The 18,908-nt window shown below is 56.4% G+C and overlaps 2 protein-coding genes across 8 annotated transcripts in view; one reads left to right on the top strand and one right to left on the bottom strand.

The window, feature by feature from the left end:
- Positions 1-22: 22 nt before the first annotated feature.
- On the bottom strand, positions 23-9,050 carry ODAD3 (outer dynein arm docking complex subunit 3). 5 transcript variants are annotated; one of them, XM_060094073.1, is made up of 13 exons: positions 8,833-9,050; positions 7,147-7,242; positions 6,959-7,036; positions 4,889-5,059; positions 4,700-4,801; positions 4,476-4,601; positions 4,125-4,247; positions 3,452-3,607; positions 2,381-2,541; positions 2,085-2,298; positions 1,086-1,241; positions 532-622; positions 23-367 (listed from the first exon to the last, which is right to left on the bottom strand). In XM_060094073.1, the coding sequence occupies exons 1-13, from the start codon at positions 8,884-8,886 to the stop codon at positions 249-251; spliced, it is 1,647 nt and encodes a 548-aa protein (XP_059950056.1). In that variant the 5' UTR covers positions 8,887-9,050; the 3' UTR covers positions 23-248. The 5 variants fall into 5 exon arrangements, with proteins under 5 accessions (XP_059950056.1, XP_059950053.1, XP_059950055.1 ...); XM_060094070.1 differs by lacking the exon at positions 8,833-9,050 and adding an exon at positions 8,251-8,559 and having other exon boundaries at positions 7,147-7,268; XM_060094072.1 differs by lacking the exon at positions 8,833-9,050 and adding an exon at positions 8,251-8,559 and having other exon boundaries at positions 2,381-2,529; positions 7,147-7,268.
- Positions 9,040-18,908, top strand: part of PRKCSH (protein kinase C substrate 80K-H) — a 132,519-nt gene continuing 122,650 nt past the window's right edge. For 2 of the 3 annotated variants that reach the window (XM_060094077.1, XM_060094075.1), the window contains exons 1-8: positions 9,041-9,151; positions 9,468-9,619; positions 9,824-9,940; positions 10,359-10,454; positions 10,551-10,608; positions 11,518-11,635; positions 13,144-13,273; positions 18,089-18,173. In XM_060094077.1, the coding sequence (XP_059950060.1) occupies positions 9,544-9,619; positions 9,824-9,940; positions 10,359-10,454; positions 10,551-10,608; positions 11,518-11,635; positions 13,144-13,273; positions 18,089-18,173 (680 nt within the window). In that variant the 5' untranslated portion in view covers positions 9,041-9,151; positions 9,468-9,543. Of the gene's footprint in view, positions 9,152-9,467; positions 9,620-9,823; positions 9,941-10,358; positions 10,455-10,550; positions 10,609-11,517; positions 11,636-13,143; positions 13,274-18,088; positions 18,174-18,908 lie in introns of all 3 variants that reach the window. The other variant, XM_060094076.1, reaches the window with a different exon arrangement.

Here is an 18,908-nt window from a genome sequence, read left to right as displayed (position 1 = left end):
TCAGGGGGCTGGTGGTTGACCTTTAATGCGCGATTCCGAGGCCGGCGAGGACCAGCCTGGGGAGATTTACTGTGGGAACGTCCAGCAGCCCAGCCCCCTTCTCTACTCCGGGCATCGCCCGGCCGCTCTGCTCCCTCGTCCGGGCCGCGTTCAGCCCTCGAAGGGGCCCCGTGGGCCCGCCGCTGGGCCCAGAGGGGTTTGGGGGCTCCGCAGGGGCCCTGAAACGCCAGGTGGGCGCGAGGGCGAGTCTAGGACCTCTGGGAAAGACTGCGCCTCTTGCGGCGGGATTCGATTAATTTCTGGGAACGCATCTTGAGCGCCGCGCGGGTCACCACGCCTTTGTCTTCGTCCTCACTCTCCTCTTTGTCTGCAAAGGGCGATGAGGGGATCAAGGTTCCCATTCCCGGCTCAGATGTTCCTTCCCAGCCTTTACCATCCCACCACCACCTTGGCCCTAGGTCCAGCCCCTGACCACCTCCCGATGCTCCGCTTGGGCCCCCGGCCCCGCCCCCTTTCCTTGCCCGTACTTACGGGAGAACCCGTCCTTGCCCTTGCGACCGGCAACAGGCAGGACGATGCGGGTGTTGTACATCGGCAGCTTTCCCTCTAGGGTGGAGTAGAACTGGGGGAGGGGGAGCGGGAAAGAAGAGTGTGAGCGGGCAGAGGCTGCAGCGAAGTCCGTTCCCCCTCCTCCCCAGCCCACTCTGAGACATAACCTGATTCCATTCAGCACCTCTGCCCACTGCTGTAAAGTTTTCTTGGTCGGTGCCGTGTCATTTGTTCTCCGCGTGCATCCTGATACCCACCTCCCCTCCCCACCCAGGCCCGCCCGTGGTCTTTAGGTCCCACCTCTTGTCCTCTCGAGGCCCGACCCTTGAGCCTCCCAGCCTTGACCTCTGGCCCGCCAGGGCCCTCTGGAAACTCTCGTGGTTCATCCCTAGCTCCTTAAACCTCATGCCTTGTCCCTAAGGCCCATTCCCGGCCCATCGGCCTCCTCTCTGGTCTCCAGGGGGATGCCCCGACCCCCCTGGTATTCCGCCCCAGGCCCCTGCACCCTCAGCCCCACCGCCTGGCTGAAGGGGTACCTTGCCGTCGGCGATGTGGCGCAGCATCTCTGGCACGTTGTGGTTCTGGAGTTGCGCCTGTAGCTTCAACAGTTTTTCCTCCACGAGGCCCAGAAGGTTGGGCAGATAGTCACCTGCCTTGGGATCCAGCTCCTTTCTGGCGAAACGGCTGGCCTCCTGCGGCCGGGGTGGGGGGGGTGCGGGGGGGGCGGAACCAGGTGAGTTGGGAGGGGGCGGGGCCTCTGGGGGCAGGTTCCACCTAGGGGCGGGGCTTTTCCTCAGGCACCAGGTCTTTGAAGTTAGGGGCCACCAACCGGAGTGGTGCTATCCTCTGTGGGGTGGGGATTCTATGGTCAAGGGCCACGCTTATGAGACAATTGCCTCTGAATTCCAGAGACCCAAGCCAAGGGATGGGGGGGGTCTTTTAGTGGGAGGGCAGGGATACTAACTGGAGAGAGGCCATTGCCGGATGACCTTAAGAAATGGGATTCTGGGCCTCCCTGGTGGCGCAGTGGTTGAGAGTCCGCCTGCCGATGCAGGGGATACGGGTTCGTGCCCCGGTCTGGGAGAATCCCATATGCCGCGGAGCGGCTGGGCCCGTGAGCCATGGCCTCTGGGCCTGCGCATCCGGAGCCTGTGCTCCGCAACGGGAGAGGCCACAACAGTGAGAGGCCCGCATACCGCAAAAAGAAAAAAAAAAAAAAAAAAAAAGAAATGGGATTCTGCTGCGGGCAGAGTGGGGCTTCTCTTATCTGTGGTCGCTCCAGGATTGGAGCAGGGTCTCTTAAGTTTGGGGTGTGTGTGTGTGGGGGGCTAAGTAGGACTTTCCCATGGGGGCGGGACTTGAAATGGGACAGGGTCTCTAAAGTCCTGGGCCTCTTGAGGAGTAAGGGGGTGCCCCCTGAGACGTGGGGTGGAGACTCAGGAGTGGGTTGAGGTTTCCCCTGTGTCCAGGCCTCTCATGTCCTGGACAGAGCCTGCGGTGGGTTCTCGAGTGGGCTACGGGGCAGAACCCCACACCTGCATGCTGGCACCGCCTCTCACGTCTTGCGGGGCTTCCTTGTGGGCGGGGCCTGCCACTAGGATGTGGTTCAGTTTGCCAGCCAGGTGTTCCAGGCCCTCTCTGATAATTTGCATTGCCCGCATGGCAAGCTGCAGCCTATCCTGTGTGTCAGCGCGCCGCTGCTCCTCTGCCTTGATGCGCCCTTGCAACTCGACTTGCAGCTTCTGCTCACTGCAGGGAGCAGGGAGGCCGCCACTGGAGCTCCACCGACCCCGCAGGCCCCACTCTTGCCCCCGGGCACCCGGGACCTCACCTCACCAGCGTGGTCTCCCCTGAGTTTTTGAGGTCTTCAAGCTCCCGCTGCAGCCGCTGCTTCTCTTGCTTCAGCCTCATCAGCGTCTGCTCGTTCTGGCTTTTGAGCGTCTCCAACTGCGTGGAGGTGTCACCCTGTGCCAGGAACCGCTGCACCACCGCCTGGGGGCCACCCAGACCGAGTCAGAGCCAGGGCTGGGGCAGGCAGGGGTGCACTCCTCCTTCTTTCCCCCCCTTCTTTCCCCCGGGCACGCAAGACAAGTGGCTGAGCTGATGGCTTCTGCATAATGGTGTTTAGACACTCTGTGAGTCCGACCCAGGGCTGCCTCGAGGGTGTGCAGCCCCGAAGAAATGATTTTTGCGGGCCTTCCTTGTCTATATAGGGAAATTGAATCAGCCAAAATCGGATTGCGGGGCAATGTTAGCAGTGAGCACAGCTGCTTTCCAAAATCAACATGCCAGCAACGTTCTGGCAGTGAATCTTGCCCACTCCCGTGAGGAAATACAGCCGGGAAAGGTGCCTGGCCACAGTGCTCCAGATGACCCCATATGTCCAAGTCCTGGAACTCCTCGGAGGCTACCCCATAGGAGTAGTGGGTTGGAGAGCGCCGTAAGTGGAGAAACCCGACAGGGATCCAGGGGAATTAGTGTTCGCCAGCTGGGGACATAAAGTCTTAGAAAATTTCAAGGAAGATGCTGCCAAGCGTGGGCCCCACAGCAGGGGCCCAGCTTCTCTGGGACCGAGGCTGGCACTAGGCATTTTACTGCGCCCAGACCCTGCTACGGGTGCTGGAGACACAGCAGACAGAAAACACTCATGGTTCTCCTAGAGCTGATATGTCAAAGACGTCAGCACCAGTGTAAGCCAGAACAGGAGGGGATGATGGCCAGTGTAGATAACTCGTGTGGGTTTTGCGGAGAGAGGTAGCGGAGAAATGAGGCAGCTGGAGGAAGAAGGGGTGCCTTTTGTGTGCTGAGGAACTGACCCGGCAAAAAGGGGCGGCTGGGTGTGTTGGCTTCCCAGGCTCAGCTCGGGCGTCTGGGAGCTGGCAGGGCCGAGGGCAGCACTCACGTGTGTTTCCGCCACGCCGGTGGCGTCCTTGACCCTGCCGAAGAGCACCTCCATCTGGTACATGTTGCAGCGCCGCTGCAGCTCCTCCTCTTTGGAGCGCTTGCTGTCCTGGAGCCTGTCGTCGAACTGCAGCAGCACCTGCTCGAACTGGGTGTGCTGGGGGTTGAGGTCAGGGCCGGGGTCAGCTCGCAGACAAGGGCTTAGGGCAGAGGCCGCGGGGGTTGGGGAAGTATCTGCACTGGGGTAAGAGAGGGGGTGGGGCCCAGGCGTGGGTAAGAGCACCCAAGCAGGGGTCAGGAGTGCTTGACAGGGCCTTGGTCGAGAAAGGGAGGCCTTAGAAGCAGCGCAGAGGGACGGGGTCCAGGGTGCGGGGGTGGGGCCTGTCGGGTAAGGGGCGGGTTAGAGGCAGGATCAAATTCCCGACACAGGCAAGTCTTGTGGGGAAGGATGAGGATAGACCTGAGAGTAAGGGGAGGGCTGGAGGGCGGGGTCAGGGATGTGAGAGGAGCCCTGGCATCTAGTGGAGATGGGGGCGGAGTCAGGAGAAATGTCACAACTGCCGAAGGGTCTAGGACCTGGGCCAACGTAGTGGCGCGGCCCCGGACCCAGCAGGGCCGCATTTAAGCAGGAGCAGGCTGGGGTCGTCGCAGCCCCGTATCCCTGGTGCGCCCACCTCGAGGTCCATGCGTTCGTTCTGCAGTTTCCTCTCCTCCGCGCGCTTCTGGCACTCTGTTAGGTAGCGTTCGCGCTTTTTGCGCTCTCGGAACACTGTCTCTTCCAGATGCTGCAGCTGGTTCTAGAGGGCGGGAAAGGGGGACAGAGAATCTGCAGGAGGACCTGCTGGTACCTATCCGGGCTCTGGGCCCAACTCTAGACAGCTGGGTCAGGCTGTGGGGTCCTGGGAGAGAGATGGGACGGGTTCCGGGACAGCTGAGGTTCAGATGCTGGGGCCAGAACAGAAGACCATGGCGGCATCGGGGGTCGGGGGGCAGGACCCCCCCCCCAGGACCCGATGGGCTGGCACCTTGGCGATGTCCCTCGCATTAAGCGCCTCCTGATTCACTAGGTTCAGTTTCTCCAGCTCGTGTTTCGTTCTCACCACCTCAGCCTCCATGAAGTCCAGCCGGTTCTCCAAGCGAAGACTCTCCTCCTGGGGCGTGAGGGATGAGGCAGGCCTGTGACCGCTGTCCCTAACAAGGCTGGCTCTCCCACTTGCCACCTCCCACCCCCAGTCGCCCTGGTCCCTACCTGTAGATAGGCCTTGAGCTGCAGGTACACGTTGGTGATGTGTTCGGCCTCCTCCACCTTCATCTGGGCCTTCTCCAGGCGGTTCTCCAGGTTCCGCATGGTCTAGAGAGAAGCAAGGCTGAGCTGGGTCCCTTCCCCCCTCAATTCCTCCCCCAGGATCAAGGCCTCTGCAGACGTCACTGGCCCCACCTTGGCCACCACTGTGTTGCTATCTTTCGCCTCTGCCATCTCCAGCTCACGCAGACTGTGCTGCAGCTGGAGCTCCTCCAGCCACTTCTGTCGCAGCCCCAGCTGGTGCCGAAGAGCATTCAGCTGCTTCACCTTCTCACTCAGCCGGCGGTCCAGGTGCTCCAGGGCCTGCTGAGGGAGGGGAGCAAGAGCAGGGGCCTGAACCCCTCACCTAGTCCTTCCTTCCTTCTCCTATATCTTTTTTTTTTTTTTTTTTTGCGGTATGCGGGCCTCTCACTGTTGTGGCCTCCCCCGTTGCGGAGCACAGGCTCCGGACGCGCAGGCTCCGGACGCGCAGGCTCAGCGGCCATGGCTCACGGGCCCAGCCGCTCCGCGGCATATGGGATCCTCCCAGACCGGGGCACGAACCCGTATCCCCTGCATCGGCAGGCGGACTCTCAACCACTTGCGCCACCAGGGAGGCCCTCCTATATCTTTAAAAAAAAAAAAAAAATTATTTAGTTTTTGGCTGTGTTGGGTCTTTGTTGCGGTGCGCGGCCTTCTCACTGCGGTGGCTTCTCTTGCTATGGAGTATGTGCTCTAGGCACGCGGGCTTCAGTAGTTGTGGTGCGCGGGCTCAGTAGTTGTGGCTTGCGGGCTTAGTTGCTCCATGGCATGTGCGATCTTCCTGGAGTAGGGATCGAACCCATGTCCCCTGCATTGGCAGGCGGATTCATAACCACTGCACCACCAAGGAAGTCCCCCTTCTCCTGTATCTTGGTTTTCATCTCCCCTGACTCTTAGTAGCATCTGACCTGGTTGATCCCCCTCCTCCTGCAGATTCTCTTTTTTTGTGGCTTCCAGGACCCCCACTCCTTGGTTTTCCACCTACCTCCCTGGCTGCCCCTTCTCCATCTCCTTTGTCTTTGAAGAGGCTCTTCTCTCCTCTGACCAACCTTACCCCCTTGGTGATCCTATCCAGTCTCAGGGTTTCAAAAGTCACATATACACTGAAGACAACCCATTTTAGCCTCCCTCCTGAACTGCAGGCTCGTATATCCATATCTACACCGCCTTCCAGATGTTTCCACAGGCAGCTGAAAACCATCGTGTCCAAAACTATGTCCTTGATCTTTCCCCAAACCTGCCCTTCTTGAATCTTCCCCATCTCAGCTCATGGCAGCTCCACCCTTCCAGGTGCTCAAGTCCCAAACCTTGATGTCATCCTCACCTTCTCTTTTTCTCTCCCACCCACATCCAGTTTGTTAGCAATTCTCTGTTCTTTTTCAAAGGTTCCTCCAGAGAGATCTCTTTCTTCCTATTTCTACCCCTTTTGTCCTAGTGCAGCCAACACCATCTTTCACCCGGTTGATCTCCTCCTGGCTTCTATTCCGGCCTCCTCACAGCCCATCTTCCATTTCTCTGATTCTTAGTATAAAATCTGCACTCTTGCAGTGAAGGCTGCTGCAACGTTCTGCCCCTGCTGACCTCCCTGACCTCACCTCCTACAGAGCCCCCCTCACTCACTACCATCTCGCCACACTTACCTCCTTTGTGTCTCCAACACTCTACTTTTGTTCCTACCCTAGGGACTTTGCACTTCCTATTCCATCTGCCTGGAATGCTTTTCCCCAGATCATTACCTGCCTGTCCCATTCTCAGCTCAAATATCACCGTCTTAGAGAAAGCAAAGACTCCCATCCTGTAGTCTAAAAGGCAAACCCCTGCCCCCATCCATCTCTAGTAAGTCAGTCTGTTTTGTTTCTCTTGTCACCACGGGGAATTACTTTGTTTCTATACTTGTTGTTCTTGGTTTTTTTTTTTTTTTTGGGTGGGGGGGTCTGTTTTCTCCACCAAGATATGAGATTTTGGGGAGGGGGACATGGTCTGTTTTTTTCACCTCGCAGTGACCAACACCTAAAACCATGCCAGGCACATGGTAGGTCCGTGATAAAGATTTAGAAATAAATGAGTGGCGCCAGGTGTGGAGAAGGGATTGGAGAGGCGAGATAGTGGGCAGGGAGGCCAGTCGGGTGGGGACCCAGGCTGGAAATGAAGGGAGATGGTCAGTGGAATGGGAGTGGGGCAAACCTGGCTTGTCCTGTTCTTCAGGTATGGCTTCTCTGATTTCCATTCCTGAATCACTGCCTGGATCACTTTCTCATCTCCCTGCAGAGAGAAGAGCCCAGTCTCACTACTGATTCAGGCCACTTCTACTTGAGGTGGTGCCCTGCCCCTGGGGATGCTGCTCCCGCCCCCTGGCACCTCTTCAACCTCACCTGGAGCAGGTCTGTCAACTGTAGTTGCAGTGCCCTGGTCTCCTCATGGAGCTGGTTGATGGTCTCCTGATTCTTTTTGATGTTCCACTGGGTGCTCTCATAAAAGACCTTCTGGTCACCCTCTGGGGTCATGTGAGGTGGGCAGGCAGAAGCAGAGCATCAGGGGAAAGGGGGACTTCCCAAAGGGAAGACCTTTTAGTAATTGTCAACCTAACATTGTAACAGTATTTCACTTTGAGCATTTGTTATGTGTTGGATGCTGGACTAATAATTTTCTAGGTATCAAATAGCATGTGCCAATAGGTACATATCCATATACATATTATACCCATTTTATGCATGAGAAGACTCAGGCTTATTAGATTGTTCAAGGTCACAAGCAGTTGGACTCCCCATCCCATACCTTCAACCACTATGCAAAATTACCTCCTAACAATAAAACAATAATGGTTTATACGAGGATTTCCCAACCTTGGCACAACTGACATTTGGGATGGATAATTATTTGCTGTGGCGAGCTGCCCTGTGCATTGTCAGATGTTGAGCAGTATCCCTGGCCTCTACCCACTAGATGCCAGTAACCAGCCCCCCCCCCCAGCAATGTGACAAACCAAAATGTCTCCAGACATTGCAAAATAGCCCTATTCCATTGAGAACTACTGGTTCACACTTTATAGTGTTACTATGTGCTAGGCACTGTTCTAAGCACCTTACACATTTCAACTACCTATGAGGTTGTACTGTTACTATCCCCATTTCATGGTTGGACAAACTGAGAGCAATTAGGTTACTCTTAGTCCCTGAAAGTCAAACAATTAGTATATGTAGAGCCAGGAGTTGAACCCAGAAAATCCAGCTCCAGAAATCTATATTCTTTACCACTCCATGCATGATAGAAGAGTTGAAATTACATAAAAGTGTGAAATGCAGTCCAGTCAGTTCTGAGCTCAGGAAAAGTTTTACAAGAAAGATGAGGAAAACCATGAACTAGTATGAGTTTTTGCCTCCAGAAACTGGCCACTGGATGAACGCCAGTGAAACGCTCCTGCTAGGTCAGAGGACTGTTGACTCTTGACCTTTCTGTGCCCTCTGGAGCCATCTTACCTAACAGTTGTATCTTCCTTTGTAACTCAGCCACCTGCGTGTGCACAGCGGACTTCCCCTCGCTGGAGTGGAAAGGTGCCGCCTTGGAATGGAGTGAGTGCCAGGCCTGCACTGAGCCCTTGCCTCGAGGGTGGTAGGGCTGGATCTGAGCCTGACTGCCCTTGACTTTGGAGGGAGGTGAAATCTTGTCCTGAGAAGGCATGGCGTTGGCGGAGGCCGCCCAGCCTCCGCCTGGGGGTTAGGGGATCCACTAGGAATCGCCTCTGTCCAGGTTCCGTCCCTGTTCCTCGGGCTCTGGGAATGCGCCTGTCTACCGCTTGGCAGGGCCTCGCGGCTTCTCCGGTTGCTAGGTAACCTTCCCCGCCTCCCTCCCCCGCTCCCAAGGAAATCGCCTGCATTCCAATCTACGGCTCTCATTGGCTGACGCTGAGCTGAGGGGCGGTCCCAATAGGGGACAGAACGGATCAGCTCCGCCGAAAGATGGGGGAGGGTACTTTGGAGTCATGTGCTCATCCCTTTTCCTCCCCACCCCTCCACCCTAACCCTGCCGAGGCGGTTCGCGGGCGTTTTTCAGGAACTTACTGTTCCGGCTGCAGAACCCGACACTCCCAAGATGGAGGCACCTTGCGCCGCCATTAAGCGCTGATCTTCAGAACTAATCCGTTTAAGGCGTCACAGTCCTATCCAAGATGGCCGTCTCGGTTCCGGCCCCGCCACTTGCCACTCACAACATGGCGGCCACGAAAGCCGTTCAGGGAGCGCAGCGTGATACCGGAAGTGATGCTTCCACACATTTCCGCTTTCTTTCGGCAGGAGGAATAGTTGGCTGCTGGGTCGGGGGGCGCGGTGGATATTGACCGTCGTGGGGCGCGGTGGATATTGACCTTTGCCCCAACCTCGTGTAGGTGGTGAACTAGTGGGCGGGAGGGCACCCCAGTTTCCTCTTGGGGGCAGTCGAAGGCGGGAATTGGATAGCTAACCACCCCCTACTCATGGGGAGCGGAGGTTTTGAGATCTCCCCACCGTTGATTTGGGCCAAGTGAGATTCCCCTCCACTGGGCAGGATTGGGGAGACCCCCCCGCCCCCAGTATGGGAAGCAAAGTGAGCCCTCATTGCCCGGAAGCGATGGAGGAATCCAGTTGGCTGGGGGAGAGGTGCCTTCCTTCGGCTGGAAGTAGCCCTCTCCCACTGACCTGCCACCCCTTTCTTGCTGCAGCGCGAGGGCACAGCGCGTCTCCCAGCAGCCTGTTCCTCTGACAGAACCAGTTTCCAGCTTCCGAGGCTCCAGCGAGATGTTACTAGTGCTGCTGCTGCTGCCCATGTGTTGGGCCGTGGAGGTCAAGCGACCCCGGGGCGTCTCCCTCACCAGTGAGTCGGCCACTGGAGGTGGTCAGAGGCGGGGGTGGGGTGTGGGAGGCTCCTGGGAGAGGCACTTAACAGCCTTCGGTCTCAGTGTTCTGGTCTCTGGGCAGGGAAGGTGGCAATGAGCAACTGGTGGGTGGGGGGAGAGGAGCCATTGGGTGGAAAGGGCGTCTTCCTGCCCTGGGCTGAGCCCCTTGCCCCCATCCCCAGACCATCACTTCTACGACGAGTCCAAGCCTTTCACTTGCCTGGATGGCTCTGCCAGTGTCCCTTTTGATCAGGTCAATGACGACTACTGTGACTGCAAAGATGGCTCAGATGAACCAGGTGAGCTCTTTCTTCATTCGTTCATCATGCATTTACTGAGCAGCTGGTGGGTGCCAGGTCCTGTGCCGTGAGCAAAACAGACCCAGTCCTGTCCTCAGAGACCTCCCTGTAGAGTGGGGGGAAGCAGGCACAGAAGCGAGTGGTCAGTGGTTCGGTGAGGAGAGCGGGAGGTGCTGTGGGAGCCCGGAGGGGGAGGGGGAGGGGGTTGGCAGGGCCCTGTTCTGAGGACCTCAGGGAGGAGAGGCAGGAGGGAGCACTGGAGAGTTTTGTTTCAGGCCCCGAGCGTGCAGCTGTCTTTCCTCCTCTTACTTGGAATCGGTTACTCTCACATTCCTTGTTCCTTCTGTGCACGCGGTGGGTGTGACACGCTGGATTCTGAGCACACTCCACAAACCCTCCCTCCCTTCTTCCCCCCCAGGCACAGCCGCCTGTCCCAACGGCAGCTTCCACTGCACCAACACTGGCTACAAGCCCCTGTACATCTCCTCCAGATGGGTCAACGATGGAGTTTGTGGTGAATGAGATCACCCTGGGGTTGGGAACAGCGTGCTGGGTGGAGGGAGGGAAGAGGCACTGCCGGGTCCGATGGTGCCCACACCTCTGCCCTCAGACTGCTGCGATGGGACGGATGAATACAACAGCGGGATCGTCTGTGAGAACACCTGCAAGTACGTAGGTGACAACCCACCCTCCCCCCACCACCTCCAGACCTTGCCTTGCCCCACGGGGTGAATCAGGTTCCCTCTCTTTTCTGTTTTTGTGTACTGAGTGCTCACCCCATGCCAGGTGCCCTGTGAATGCTCCATCAGCAATTTCCTCTCTGGCCTGGAAGCAGGTGCAGTTTGCCTAACAACAGATGAGGAAGCTCAAGGTTAGAAAGGAGAATGACTTTCTCAGGGTCACATAGCTAGGAGATAGCAGAGCCGAGACTCGAACCCAGGTCGGTCTAACTTGAGACTGCATGCTTTTAACTGCTGTGCTCTGCAGCAGGACCTGAAAACTGAAATGCGCACAAGTAGGTAATCTAAACAGCACAAGCAGGCTGAGTATAAGGCAGTAGGGAGTGCTGGGATTGTGACCTCTAAAGGCACAGCTGCCCTCCACTCCTGTGAGTTGAGGGCAGGTGGCAGGGCTGGATTTGTTTTTCAAAGAAGCTGAGAGTCCCAATACTTATGTAAACTCTTTTGATGGAAGATCTTTTACATAGAGAGTGGATTAAGCAGAACAGTGCCTACTGGCCAGATTGCCCTTTGTGTCTGGGGGTCTGTGACTTCTGTGCTTTTCTCTCCTCCCTCTCTTGGGAGCCACCTTCCAGCCCCACATCCCAGCACCCCCCAGTCCCTCCCCTGACCCCGAGGGTGGACGAACCCTGCCCGTTGTCCTTCCCCACAAGGACAGGGATGAGGAACTCTGAGGCCAAGAGAGCCTGGGGAGGTGGGGAGAGGAGGGTTTGCTCTCCTGTCTTTGCCCACATAGGGGGTGTGAAGGCATGGGGGTTGAACCCTTTTGGAAGAAGCAGACCTGGTGGATGCTAAGTGCCCCCAACCCCATCGTGCCTATGTGTCCCCTCCCCCCAGAGAGAAGGGCCGTAAGGAGAGAGAGACTCTACAGCAGATGGCGGAGGTGACCCGCGAAGGGTTCCGCCTGAAAAAGATCCTAATTGAGGACTGGAAGAAGGCCCGAGAGGAGAAGCAGGTGAGGGGCCCGGTGGGGCTGACCCAGGACAACCTGGAGGTATGGGCTGAGGAGGCCGGCTGGGGTTGATGTCTGCTCCTGACTCGTGGTGTCCTGGGGCCAGTTACTGTCTCTCTGCACCTTGATTCACTCGTTTGTCCACTTGGCGTTTAGTCGTCGCTTAAGCGGGTACCAAGTGGGCGGCAGCCAGTACAGGCATCGACCTAGGCCTTGGGTGCAGACTGAAGTGGGCTCAGAAGAGCTCTGCTGCCCCTAGGACAGGAGGGACACCTCTGCATCCCGGTCCCAGGGTTCTCTCATCTGTAAGTTAGGGCTAATGGCTACATTGCTTCCCAGTCTGGGGGAGGACTCGAGATGGGGGTCAGTAAGTTGCAGTCACGTTAGTTCAATAGGGTGGGTGCTGGGGGGGGCAGAAGAGGCTGTACCCCCAGGGGTGTGTCTCTCCCTCCCCTGTCTGCCACCCCCTTGGCTGTCTGATGGGTCAGAGTCCTCAGCACTCCTCCTGGGCTCTTGCCCGACCCACTGAGTAAGGGCTCCAGCTCTGTTTCTCTGCCCTGGGCAGCTTCCAGGTTTTTCTCTCCTACCCCCATGGCCTGGCTAGTGAGGTACCTCCCGAATTCATGGGGCTGTGAATTCAGGGCCAGTGAGATACTTTCCGAGTTTAGAGGATACTGGGGGAGCCACATAGTGAGATTAGCTCCAGGTGATCTTTGCCTTCCTGGGCAGGTGGGAGGATCCTGGCAGCAGACCAGGCTGAGGTCTTGGGAGGAAAGTGATCCCGTGCGGGCTTGGGCTAAGACCCTACAGCTTGGGACCCCCATCCCTAGGCTGGAGTCCACCCAGCACACACATTCCTTTTTGAAATAGCCACAGAAGCCCAGGATGCACTGGGCTTGTGCATCATGGCTAGAAGCAAACGTGGAACTAGATGTGGAACTGCCTCAAGAGTGCATCAACTAGTGGGAGGGACACACAGACAAAATGATAGCCAGGGCTGGGGGGAGAAGGGATGTTTGGGGCTGTAAGGCATAGAGAAGACTCTTGCCCGGTCCCTCTGTTCCCTGAACCCGTCTTGGGGGTAGGAAGCAGGGAAGACTTCCTGGAGGAGGAGGCCTCCATCTAAACTGAAATCTGTTGGGTAAGTCAGAGTTAGCCAGGCAGAGTGTTCCTGACAGAAGGAAAGCATGTGTGAAGAACTGGAGGCAGAGAGTGGGGCTCTGAATGTTGTCAGGGCAGTTGGATCTTAGAGTTTAAGATAGCAATGGGGTGGATGGGGCTGGAGAGGTGGGCAGGGGCCTGGTCATGCAGGGCCTCGGGGGCTACATTGACGTCTTTGGGTTACTCTCCAGTGGGCTGCAGGGAACCACAGCAAGGGGGAGACCCAGAGAGGGGTGTGGATTTTGAAAAGATCCTGTGGCCACCCTGTGAAATAGAGGCAGGGAGATGGTAGCCTGTGAGGAAGAGGGTGGAACAGGAAGAGAGCTGGCCCCTGTCTTCTGCCTACCCAGAAAAAGCTCATTGAGCTGCAGGCTGGAAAGAAGTCACTGGAGGACCAGGTGGAGTTGCTGCGGACACTGAAGGAAGAAGCTGAGAAGCCAGAGAAGGAGGCCAAGGACCAGCACCGGAAGCTGTGGGAAGGTACATCACCATGTCCCAGGGTGGCCGTGATTTGCCCTTGGCTCCTGGCTGGGGAGAGTCTGGGCCCAGGAGCCTCTTGCTTGTTATCTCTCGTCTGTGGTTTTGCTGATTTTTTAAATCATGGCACTTTAGTTCCCCGCGTGCCCAGTTATCTTTGACTGTGTGTTGGTCACTGTGTTTAAAAGTCATTAATAGGAGAAACTTGCAGTCTAGGATGAGAGGTCCTTCTCTAGAGAGGAGGGGCTTTTCTTTCTGCCATCTCTGAGCACTACCATTCAGGGATCCCTTGAATTCAAATTCAAGGCTGGAGATTGTTCCAGCCTCTCAGGCAGTGTGAGACAAGGTCTGAGCATAGGCTGGGTAATTTCTGGCCCAGCTTATCCCTGAGGGGAGCCCCATGGGGTCACAGTTGTGCTGGGGGGGGTCACCTTGGACTTTGGTTTTAATTTCTCTTCCCTCACAAGTTATCAAAATAGACATCCACATTTGCCAGGATTGGCAAAATCCCTTAGGGTGCAAGTGGCTTCCATAGTTTCTTACCTTCTTGATTTCCTCTTGGTCCTGGAAACTCCTACTGTCTTGGTTGGTTTTAAGATGATTTTCTTATGCTTTGTCCAGGATTTCCTTGCTGTTGGTAGATTGTGCTGCCATTATGGGGAATCTGAAGCCTTGGCATTTGTTCTCAGTCTGCTCTGTGCAGGGGCACATGGTGGAAGGAGGATAGAAGGGAGAGGGGGGACAGAAACCCATTCCAGGCTAGTTAAAAGACCAAGCATTGCTGGGAGGATTTGGAGGTGTGGCTCCAGCTGGTCACCGGGCTGGTGACCAGGAACTGGCAGTCTTCTCTCTGAGGCCATTCTGTCATCTCATCCATCGCTTTGAGCATCTGCTACGTTCTCCTTTCCTTTCCTATCTCTGTTCTGATTTCTCGTAATCAGTAATTCAGTCATTCGTCTAACAAGCATTTGCTGTGTACCTGTCATGTGCCAGGTGCACCCCAGGTGCCAGCAATACAGGATTGAACAAGACAGAGAAAGCCCTCTGACCACAGAGGGAGGGAGGGAGTGCCGGCAGAGGGAACAGGTGCAAAGGTTCTGAGGCAGCATCTTGTCTAGTTTTTAAGGAGCAGCAGGAGGCCATGTGGGGGAGTGAGAGGAGACTCTCCCCTTTAGTTACATAACATCAGCTGCTTTTGTGATCCAGCTACAGAGCCGAGTGGTTGCCAACAGAGACCTTATGGGTTGCCAAACCTAAACTATTTAGCATCAGGCTCTTTACAGTAAAGTTTTCCGGCCCCTGATAAAGACACTGATACTCTCTCCCACACTGATGACAGCTGGACCAGAGCGCCCAGTGCTTGTTTCATAAGGATCATCGTGTCGCTTCTGCCTCCGTTCCCTATGAACTGTACCCAGACGTAGCCCTGTTTCACAGATGAGGAAGCTGAGGCCTTGCCCAGCTAGGGTGATGCCCAAATCTCTCTGATTGCAGACCGTGTCCCTTAACAACAGGCTTGAGTCATCTGCCTGTTCCGCCTGGCTCAGGGCGCAGCATTGCCCTGGCCTCCTGATGGCCTCCCTCCATCAGGCCAAGCCATTCTTCTGCCCAGCAGTCTTCCCGGCTCCCCAGTGCCTTGGGTGGGACAGCATTTGGGCCACCACTGCCTGGTTACGATGCTCCCTCCATCGAGAAGTCAAGTACCTTTCCCTGCACTGCACCCTGTGCACTCACCACATTGGTCTGATTCCCCTGAAACTGCTGCACTTCATTGCTCCCAGGCCTCTGCTCCATCCATTCCCACTGCAAATACAGAGGTGTCGAGTGGGCTCGAGGCCCAGTGCTCAGCAGTGACTCATGAGGCCCCATCCGGCAGCCCTGCTCACCTTGAAATGGGAACAGCAGATCAGTGAGTCTGTCCCACTGTGCCCCAAGCCCTCAGATGGCGCTGCCTCCACCAAGACTTTCCAGCTTCCTTCCTGAGATCAGCCCTTCTGATCACACAAGTGGCAAAAACCCAACTTGTACCCACTTCATAAAAAGTGGAAGCTTTAGGCCCAGTGGGACCCTAGGCTCCCTGGATGGCAGGAGTCCTCCCTCCACCTCTGGGCTCTGCCTCCTTCTCTGTGGGCTCCCTTCCCAGGCAGGCTCTGCCCTCCTGTGCCAGCACAACCACAGGCAGCACTAGGTTTATTTCCTTCTGGCTCAGCAGCCCCAGCGAGTAGAGAATACCACTTTGCCACAAGTTCCAACACAAATTCCAGGGCAGGCTCCTATTGGCTTGTCCCAGGTGATGTGGCTGCCCATGAACCAATCCCTGGAGCCAGGAGGTGCAGCACAGGTTCTGATTGGTCAGGCTTGAGTGTCGGGTGGGTAGTTGCCCACAGGGAAATGGAGGAGGGGTATTTGTAAGCAGGTGGGGTTGTTTGCTGGAAAGGTAAAGCTGAGTGTTGGAATTACCCTCCTTTGCTGGGGTCTTATTGCTTCTACTATTCTCTGCCCTCTTGGGTTTTGGAGTGAGTAGGTGGTGACCAAGTCAGACCTGTCAAGGGCCAGGCACAACATGGGTCACCCAGCTTGGACTTTTAAGGGTGGTATGAGTTCTAAGGCCAGATCATCGGAGGTGGGGTGTGTGAGTGTGTGTGAGAGACGTGGGATGTGACTGGGGCCTTGAAAGAAGGCTGGGAGTTCCCTGCTCTATTTCTTCCTAGTTTCCATGTGATTTAAAATATTCCATCTGACTTCCATATTCTCTGTTAAAAAGATTTTTGGGGGTAACAATCCTGAAAGTAGTAAAGTAGAAAGGGAGAGAGTTTTCCTCCAGGTTAACCTCTACCAGGAGGCGTGAAACCTTCCAGACCTTTCTTGTCCATCCCAGGCAGAGGTGCGATTCTTCAGAGGGTAGTAACTCTGGGTGTCGACCCCAAAGCCACACTTCAGGTGCTCAATGGCCACGTGTAGCTGGTGGCTGTCATTTTGGCCAGCAGATGTAGACCATGTCCATCTTTGTAGAAAGTTCTGTTGGACAGCACTGGTCTACATGGTGTATGGGTGTTGTGCTATGTCTATGTGTACCTCATTTCCTTTTTTTTCACTCTGACCCTTCACTTTTTTTTTATTGTGGTAAAATCCACAAAATGTACAATTTACCATTTCAACGAATTTGAAGAGTACAGTTCAGTGGCATCAAGTACATGCACAGTGTGCAACCATCTCTGCTATCTAGTTCCAGAACATTCCCATCACCCCAAAAGGGAATCCCATGCCCATCAAGCAGTCCCTCCCCATCTGCCCACCCCCCAGCCCCTGGCAACTACTCATCTGCTTTCTGTTTCTATGGATTTGCCAGTTCTGGACGTTTCTTATCAACAAAACCAGGCAGCATGTGGCCTTTGTGACTGACTGCTTTCCTCGAGCATCGTGTTGTCAAGGGTCATCCACATTGTAGCCTTGTGTCTGGACCCTACTTCCTTTTAACAGTTGTGTCTATTCCGGTGTATGACCCTGGCAGGATTTATTTAATCCAGGTGCCATTTTTTTCTATCAGGTTTGCAGTGCTGGTCTTCATCGTTTGTAAACGCCTGTTGTGTATTAGGGCGTTGGCCCTTTGTGACTGAAGTTGCCGGTGTTTTCTTATCATTCATCTTTGGTGCCAGGTTCCTGGTGTTTTCTTGCTGGGCCATGTGTTAGAAAGTGAATTCAGGGACTTTCCTGGTGGTCCAGTGGTTAAAACTGCGCTTCCACTGTAGGGGGTCGTGGGTTCGATCCCTGGTTGGGGAACTAAGATCCCGCATGCTGCAGAGCGGCCAAAAAAAAAAAAAAGAAAAGAAAAGAAAAGAAAGTGAATTCGCTCTTGTCTTCTTTTTGCTTCTGTTTCCATTGTTTTGCACCACGGCAAGCGTCCTTTTACACAAGGCTGGGCGTACTTGTGCCCCGTTTCCCTTAGCCCAAGTTCTCAGCATGGAGTTGCCGACTCAGGTTCAAGGGTGACATGCCAGGGTTTGACCCGGATTCCCAGAGGGTGGTGGGGATGAGCACGGGCTCTGGAGGCAGACGGCCTGGCTTGGGCCCCCGGCTCTGCCCCTCGCCGGCTGGGTGACCACGGGCAGGTCCCTTCATCCACCTGAGCCTCAGGCCCTCATCTGTGAGGACGGTGTCGGCTGAGTCTGCTGGGGTGTCGTGGGGTCTCCTGGGACACAGGCCACTTGTCCTGATGTAGAGGGCTGAGCTTCATAATGGAGCTGCCCTTGTGGCTGCTTTCCTGAACCCCACCTGAGCTGGCTAGTGATGAGACAGACAGGCAGAGGAGGGACCATCAGAGCAGATATGGGGCTGAGGCCCTGTGTCCACTGGCCACTCCCAGTTCCCCTTTTCCGTGCAGGTGGCCTCTCCCCTCTCCCGAGACACTGCCCTGGACCCCCAAGACATCTCCCTCACCTGGCTGCCCCCCAACCCCAGTCTCCGTCCCCTGACCTTTTTCCTGCTTGGCCTCTTCCCGCGGGGGCCTCCCGGACATGGCAAACCTAGTGCATGGTCCCCCACCTGCCCCTCACAGCCACCAATCATTCAGACCATCTGCAGAGCCCCTCAGGATCTCTCCCCAATCTGGCGCTTCCTACCTCCTTGGCCCCCTTGCCCCTGCACCGGCCAGCCCTTGTCATCTCCTTGCTCCCACCCCCATAGCGGCCTGACTCAGGGCCCCAGCACCCAGTGGAGGGCTGGCCATACAGCGGTCCCCCTGGGGCGTTGGGGAGGGCAGATTTTGGGGTGGTGGGAACTGTAGGCGGTGCAGAGCATGATGGGCTGGTCCCTTCACAGAGCAGCTGGCCGCCTCCAAGGCCCAGCGAGAGCAGGAGCTGGCGACCAGTGCCTTCCAGGAGCTGGACGATGATATGGACGGGGCGTGAGTGTGTGGCGCTGCCTACCCTGGGCTCCCTCCTCCCACCCCCGCCTTCAGAAACCAGCCAGAACCCACCTCCTCGCCCTGGGGCCCCCAGGGCCTGAGCTGGTCTCAAGCCCTCTCTAAAGGAGCCTCCGCTTGCTCATGTATAAGATGGGTCTAGAGCAACCCTGGAGGAGGAGATGAGGGAAACCACCGCCTCAAGGAGCTGGGCCCTCGAGGGGGCTGGGGATCCCATTACTTTTCACAAGCCTACTCTGTGGCCTGGGACACTTTGGTGAAAGTCAGAATCCCCACTGCGCCCCTGAACTTGCCGGCTAACCCCAGGCAAAGGGCTCGGTGGAGGGTGGGCTGTTGGGAACGAGGAGGCTGGGCAGCCCCCTGGTGGGAGACATGGGACATCAGAGGGACCAAGGGGGCAGAATGGGCAGGGGCAGTCCACACCCTGGTTGGTGATGGTGCGGGTGGAGGGACAGGATGTGGTGCCTGGGCCATTGTGGGTATTGGGGCTTGGCTGGGGGGAGGGCGCCAGGCCAAGGGCAGTTTCGATGTGTTGGGCTCTAAGGGTGGAAGGAAGTGGAAGCTGGGTCTTGGGGGACACAGGGTTGTCTAGGTATCTCCTCGTCCCACCCCTGTGTCCTTGCCTCCCTTGAGCCCCTCAGGGTTGTGGAGCCTCAGGATGGGGTAGGAGGGTGGGGACCGGGTGGCTGCTTCTCCTGGGGGGTGGGGGCCAGAGGG

Source organism: Mesoplodon densirostris, chromosome 3 (assembly GCF_025265405.1).
Source record: "Mesoplodon densirostris isolate mMesDen1 chromosome 3, mMesDen1 primary haplotype, whole genome shotgun sequence".
Classification (NCBI taxonomy): domain Eukaryota; kingdom Metazoa; phylum Chordata; class Mammalia; order Artiodactyla; family Ziphiidae; genus Mesoplodon; species Mesoplodon densirostris.
Note: the sequence above shows the minus strand (reverse complement) of the source record. Positions and strands in the feature narration are given on the sequence as shown.